The 7,449-nt window shown below is 43.4% G+C and overlaps 1 protein-coding gene across 1 annotated transcript; it reads right to left on the bottom strand.

Moving 5' to 3' along the window:
* Nucleotides 1-1,175: 1,175 nt before the first annotated feature.
* LOC118771375 (cytochrome c oxidase assembly factor 1 homolog) lies at nt 1,176-3,938 on the bottom strand. Its single transcript, XM_036519351.1, has 5 exons — nt 3,718-3,938; nt 2,804-2,906; nt 2,345-2,496; nt 1,963-2,039; nt 1,176-1,623 (listed from the first exon to the last, which is right to left on the bottom strand). The coding sequence occupies exons 2-5, from the start codon at nt 2,895-2,897 to the stop codon at nt 1,506-1,508; spliced, it is 441 nt and encodes a 146-aa protein (XP_036375244.1). The 5' UTR covers nt 2,898-2,906; nt 3,718-3,938; the 3' UTR covers nt 1,176-1,505.
* Nucleotides 3,939-7,449: the final 3,511 nt, after the last annotated feature.

Raw genomic sequence — 7,449 nt, 5'->3', positions numbered from 1 at the left:
TTCCCAAACTCATACTGTATCAAAAATACTAATGGTAGTAAAACTGGAGAGAGAAGCTGTTGGTGTTTCATCTGTTTCATAAACTGGTTTTAAAAAAGGCAACTTATTAAAATATGTACTTACTAAAATGTATATTTTTAAAATATTTAAGATTCTACATCAAAAATGTTCCATTGTTTAACATGGATAAAACGTTTAGAATCAGAATGTTCTAGAATGTGCAGCTGACTGTATCTCAAGCAAAGCTCGTAACTGCTAGCTGCTAGGCTTTTTCAAGCCAACTTGAAGTTTGTCCTCGAACTTTCTAGTTAATTTTGTTTTCAGAAGAATTACAGAGGGTTTGGGACAAGACCAGTTTAGAGCTTAAGAGGGGCTTTTTAACCTAGCCACGCGCTGTTCTTGAACTCATCTACTTATTTTGCCTTGGCCTCTTATTATAAATCATTGCAAAGACAACTCTTCTTACCCCTTAGATAAGCTGTTGGATCATATGTCAACTGTCATTATTTTTGTTAAAACATGTAAATTTGAAATAAAATCTAAAGGCAGCCACACCAGCCCAAGGCTGTGTGTCGAGAAGACCATGCTGGCCCAGGTTAGTGCATTCCAGTCTGTAAGACTGGTGAGTCACCTGTTCAAGTGTTCTGTCTCAGCAGATTTGCCATTTGTCTTCCCTTTTGGATTTTGTGTTCACACATGACAAACAGGTAAGGTGGGCCTTTTCCCAGCAAGCATAGCTCTTAGGATACCTTGGCCTAGACTACACAGATATGTTTAATCAGGTTGAGGGTTGTAACAGCCCACACTTGATGACTTGACTACTTAATTACACCCCTGAATTGTACCGCTAAGCCAACGGTGTCAGCTGGTGTCAAAACAGTTGCACTTTTCTCCCTTCACACCCCAGATCAGCAATGCTCTTCTGGTATTTGGTTGGTAGTGCTTAGCTCCTCTCTGTACACTGTGTGCTGTTTCATAACCTTCATGAAAAAGATGTTCATAATTCTGTAAATACATGTCTTGAGTGCTGAACCTGCGGTCACCTTAGGTTCAAAGAAGGAAATTAATGTCACTCTGAGGCAAAAGATCCCAATGAAGTGCAATGTCAGTCACCATGATGATGGAGGAGACAAACTTCAAACCACAATGGACCAGAATCACACCTTTTTCCCCCTTTCAACATGTCAATCAATTACTCCAGGTAATTTCATGGCCTCATCACTCTTAAGTCTTTTATTTTAAAGCATAAGCAATTTAAGCACTTATGTGCTTGAAGTTTTTATTGCTAGAATGCCAACTTAAAAAAAACTGCCTTGCACGCGATCCCAACAGCAGTTCTCTTATAATAGTCCTTTGTGTAGTTATGACTGTGATGTGACCAGATCCAGTCATCTGAACTTGAGTGACTCTCTTCATCATTACGCTTTTAGTTATCTTTCAGTGTGACTGCAGCTTAAGCGCTTCATTGTCTTCTGCCAGGCACCCAGGGCTGCAGAGGTGACAGGTTAGAACCCAGCACCTGTATCTAGCTCTTCTGGGTGGTCTGGGGCCTTGGTTCCAGACCGTAGAATATCAATCCTTTGGCCATCCTTCAGCTGAAGAATCACTTCCTGTAAACACCACCTGGGGGCGACAGAGCACCAGCACAGAGCAGAGCATCACTGAATAACAGCATTCTCCTGTTTTTTTCCCCATCTTTCTATCCTCCCCCCCCCATCCCCATCCCAACCCCACTCTGCCTCTTTTTCAATTTCAGCTGTCAGCACAACAAACATATATTCACACTGCTAAGGTATATAGCCTACATATCAACCAGAACAAGTAATAATTCAACATCAGAATAATATTAAATTATCAAATGATAATGTGCACTGACAGGAAATCAATAAATTAATTCTTCTTTCCCCTTGCTCTCTTATCTGCTAGAGGTGTGTATCTATGTGCAGAATGAAGATATCTCACCTGTTTATGAGATGATCTTTGTTTGAGGAAGTGTACAGATAGCCGCCAGTCTTGCTTCCCGTCACTGGGATTTTAAGCTGCAGCATTGAGACATACAAATATTAACAAAAATGAACTTCAATGTCTGCCCACTGCTGCGGTCCATGTGGCTCAGGCTGAACTGACCTTAATGCTGCTGCGGTCCATGTGGTTCAGTCTGAACTGACCTTAATGCTGCTGTGGTCCATGTGGTTCAGTCTGAGCTGACCTTAATACTGCTGGGGTCCATGTGGCTCAGGCTGAACTGACCTTAATACCGACCTGAGTGCTGGTGTGGTCCACACTGTTGAGTATTAACTGACCTGGGTGCTGGTACAGTCTATGTGGTTGAGTGTGAACTGACCTGAGCACTGCTTTGGTCCATGCGGTTGTATCTGTCAGTCAGGTGGATGTTATGGACCTTGAGGGGCGGGGCTCCCAGGCTCTCCATTGCTCCGGAGTGACCACTGAGGTGCTCCAAAGCCGAACGGTAATGCTCAGACCTGGCAAAGTTCTCTTCCAGACCAAACAAGGAGCACAATCTGGGTCACTTCTACATGCCTTAGGCGAGAGAATATGACCTTGCTTCTGTGCAGTTCACAGAACAGGTATAAAAATCACATACAGCACCATGTATATAAGATTCATGGTGTTATCAGCTTTAGAAACATTGTTAGAGTAGAGACCACAGTGCTTTACCATTACATTACTCCTACTTATCAATTTACCTGAGCGTTAATATATTATTCTGAAGTCATAGCCGTCATCGTGCTTATGTTACATTTTACAAATACAATGAGCTGATTGCATCAAGGTGACTTACTCTGCATCAGGTAATACATCATGGAACAACCCCCTCCGGTTACCACGGTAACGAAGATTGCCATCTGCTGAAGGCTTTGTATGGATGCCGGCATCGCTGCGGTCTGCATAACAACATAACCAAAGACCCCCAAAGCCCAGTGACCCCGGGGTGTCATACAGGCTGCATATTCTCAGGCGAACACAATTCCCTCAGTGATCGGCTCATTAAGTTCCAATTCAGTGCCACAGAAAGGACCTGAACACACAATCCTCTTATTCACATACTCGCAACCACCGTGGCACACTGCCACCCACCACGACAGTCCACTTAATATCCCATCTACCTCGGCTGTGTAGCAGTGTCAATTGTAACCTTTATGTCAAAAAATTACGGTAACCCCCACTCAGTAATCCCTCTCCTATCCCACAGTAAGATGTGTTCATGAAGGAGTGCGTACAAACACAACGCCAGTAACTCACTACCTGCCCTGACTAGGGTTACAGTATTCTGGCTATGGTTAGCCGTCCCTAATGCTAACACTAACTACATTTGTGGAGACCGCAACCGGTAGAGGCTGTTCCCAAACTAAACATAGCCCTCCGATCTTTATTTCAGCTGTTTCTGACTTTAATCTATTGGGGAAAGGTCGCTGAATTTATGCTGGTGATCTTATGCAGGTGACTGGCGTGCTGAGAGTATCCGCAGCACAAACACGTGCAGTGAAACAGGGGATCGCATGCAATAAAACTGTACATGCCTGCAGCGCACTAGGACCAGGCTTACTTCACACTGATCTGGCCACAGGGAATCAATTCATGTAACGTCAGCTGACAAGCTGGCTAGCTAAAGCATGCCGACTCTTCTCTTGTCACTGAATACAGATGGTGTAGACTGATACAAAGTCGAAAGGACCGAGTAGCTGCTCTACTTACCAAGACCAATGAAAAGCTATGGGGTTCAATATAGGACGCCTTTGGGGTATTCGTTATCCCACTAGCGAGTTGATACTCGTAAATATACCTACATAAGTATAGTTATAGATATAGTTAGAAACAGATAGCATTAAATTAACGGATTGGCTGTTCTGTTTTGAAGCCCACTGTCATCCATGGGCGCAGCCATATTGTTTCAAATAAATTAAACTGATGTACGCATAAAGAACACAACCATGCGGTAGTTTAAAGAAATTGTTAAACGCGCTTAATCCTTAGAGGATCGTGGTTTAATATCCACATAACGAATAATAATATTATATTTTACAATGTCATCGCACGTGCGTTTCAAAGCGAGGCTGAACTTGTGTCACGTGACATGAATTTAGCGTTGCCAGATGTGGTAATTATGCGGTTTATAAATCTCCGTTTGTATGATATAGATATAATATATATACTGACTCTCTCTCCCGTGAACGTGTCCTATCTCTAAAAAAACTACTCAATATAATCCCACAAACGTGTTTTGTACAAATCTGGCAGCGCAAGCGCCAGTTTATCTCTGACACGCCCCTCTGACGTCACACGGAAACAACTCCATGCTGTTGAAGCCGGGTCACAGAGGTGACAAGAGGTAAAACTCCCCAATGTGACCTCTAAGAATGATCAAGGAGGATTGAATGACATAACCATAATCGTCTCTGATTACTATAACCGGTAGATTATGAATAGCACTGGGCGGGCATCAAATTTCACAATTCAAAGGCAACGACGGTGTGCTCGTTCTCCTGTTTTATCCTCACTTAACCCATATCGTCAAAACATTTTCTCGAAGTTCAGTCAATTGCTAAAATTCCTATTCCAGTGGAATATTTTGGATGGACTTTATGGCACAACTGAACCATTTTAACCATTGATTTGGCAGGGACCGACCACCAAAGCGCCTCACGGCCTCAGGTCCTGCTCTGTCTGTGTAGAGTCTGCATGTTCTCCTGTGTTTACAGTATGTGCTTTTCCTGCCATAAATACATCCAAATATCATACCCTCTGCTTACTAGGCTTTGATCTGCATAAACATACTACATTTAAACGTCGCAAGTCTAACAGTCTTCTGCCGAATGGCCACTAGGTGTAAGTAGTGGAACATGCTTTTTTGTCATCTATACTCTAGAGATGCTTAAAAGGTTTAATCTGATATTTGTAGGTATTCCCCTATATTTGATACTGCTTTTTGCATCTTTTAAAATTACCTTTGGGAAACGTAATTCTAATACATTGCTTTGTGACAACATAATTGTAAAAATTACCCTCCACACATACACTGAAGGAAGAGGGGAGGAAGAGGGGCAGGCTTGTGCTGAATAGAAGCCTGTTTCTGGTCTCTCATAATGAGCTGTTTACCGCATTTTTATGATTCAATGTCAGTTGCTTTTGCGCTTATTGTAACTGCTGAATGGCAGGTATTGTCCTTCAGAGAGCAGGTGCAGCAGCGTGTCCCTGGCTTTTTGTAGTATAAAAGTAGTCTTATTAACCCAAGTTTCTCCAGCAATAACCTCCAGGAGTTTGCATCAGCAGTTTGCATCCACTGTTCCTCCACCCCCGCTACAGAAAACCCTCACTGTCTGAGGTCTGAGTACATTTTTCGTACTTTTAATGCATCAAGGCGAGTGTTCTGTGACAAATTAGTTGAGCTAAGAGTTAAGAGTTAAGAAAAAAAAAGTGAGGAATGAACAAATGTCCCAGCTCCTTCCTCGTGTCGTTGAGCACTGGAAGCTCTTAGAAGTGGTGGAGTGTGTATCCCATGATGCCCCGGGCCATGGGGCAGATGCACAGCCCTAAGGCTTGCCGAAAACAGAAGCAAGGCCAGGGGGTAGGGGTGTAAACACCCAGCGCGGGTCCTGGAGGTCCTTGGGCCCATGGGCTTTCCTGTCACCTCCCTTTATGCAGATGCCGATTTCCTGTTGGTTCGCTATGGCAGTGCATTTCAGATGTCATTCTGCTGGATTACTGTGCGAGCTGGTTTCACTGCCAGCACAGCTCAGCTATCGCCTGACCGCTGATCTGGATTTGACAGTTTTGTGCTACAAGTAATTATTTGGGAAAACTGTAGCTGGTGGCATGTGTATTTACCCATTCATTAAGGCTTGGACATCTCTAAAAATCAGTTCTGTCAATGTTTTAGGTCACTTCAAAGCTGGTTTATAGTTTCTATCATAGGCAATGCTCTAAGTGCTGTTGAATGCTTTGATTGATTGACTGACTGGTTGGGTACAGTAAGAGGGCTTGTGGCACAGACTGCGCTCTGGCCTCTGTGCCTCCATGTGGTGGTTGTAACCACATGCCCCTGTGTTTGCCCCATAGGGTCCGCTTACAGTCCTCTTCTGACTCTGCTGTGTTATTACACTGTATTATAGTGGTTAGCATCCCCTTGCCTCCCAATGTCCCAGCATGAGGGAAATAATAAGCCCATTGCTTTACTTGGATTTATATGGCTTCCTGAGTTCCTGAGCTTTGTTCTGCCTCGGATGGGGGAGGGTCGATCATACAGGGTGCCCTCGTCACACTGCTCCCGACACCTGAGACTCGTTGGTCATTGGGCAGCTGCTAGTGTCTCCGTTGACATCAGTGGGATAGCGCCCCTCCTCCAGCCGGTGCCCATGTTGCTGTGGTGAACTGTGGGACTAGTAGTGCAAAAAAAAATGTCTAGCTTCAGTGCTTCTGCACAAGTGCAGGGATTACCACTGGCAATCACAAAATTAATTCTGTATAAAGGGATAATGGGTGACAAAAATAAATAAAATCCCCCCTGTTCTCATTACATGCAGATTTTTGATTATCTACATCCCTCTCTAAGCGGCCTTGCAGGAGGGTTCCCCTCCTTCAATGGCGGTTCTTGCCTCACCTGGCAAGTGGACCTGTTCGGAGAACCAACTATCAAAGCAGTTAGTCTGTAGGAGAACAAGTAGAGAGTTCTTCCTGACTGGGTGACCTGCAAGGCATTTAACCTGTATTTCCAACGTTAACCTGATGGTGTCACTGTAGGTACACTAATGTCAGTAATTGTCACGTAATCGGTGCAGGAACCTGACCAGCTATGCAATTAAGAACTATTGAGGAGCGAGTCGGCACAAATCAATAAAGTGCCGATTCAAGGGAAGTGTCAACAAAACGACAAAAAATGTGCACAAAATACACTAAGAATAATTCATTTCAGTGAAAGAGTGCAATATCCGCCACGTACACTGTACAGCAACAGATATAATTTGTTTTGCAAAACCTGAATTTCTTCATTAGAACATACAAAAAAAGATGGCAAAGATTGCCATTTCCAATCGCAAAAATGGCAAAAGCAAAGGCCCAGTTGTGTGACAAAATGAAATGGAAATTTCCATTCTTGTGAGCTTCTCTGGACAACGGCGCCTGCCGAATTAATAAATGTAAATGTAAATCAGCGCTACCATGGGGATGTACGCAAACATGGAAAATTAAGGACACAATAAAGCAGACAGCACACCAACAAACGGCAAGAAAAGTAGGCCATCCGATGATACAAGCAACGAAACACGTCACACATCTTAAACACGTAGGGGTCAACTAGTATAAAAAACATCCTGAAATATCTGTAGCAGTACTTCAGGTCGCCACTTAAAGAATGCCAGTTGTTGTGTATCGTAGCTGCCATGATATACAGGTAAATTTCGAATATTTATGACTTCACACATTTTAACCACA

This window comes from Megalops cyprinoides, chromosome 24, assembly GCF_013368585.1.
Source record: "Megalops cyprinoides isolate fMegCyp1 chromosome 24, fMegCyp1.pri, whole genome shotgun sequence".
Taxonomy (NCBI): Eukaryota; Metazoa; Chordata; class Actinopteri; order Elopiformes; family Megalopidae; genus Megalops; species Megalops cyprinoides.
This window is presented reverse-complemented; position numbering and strand designations above follow the sequence as displayed.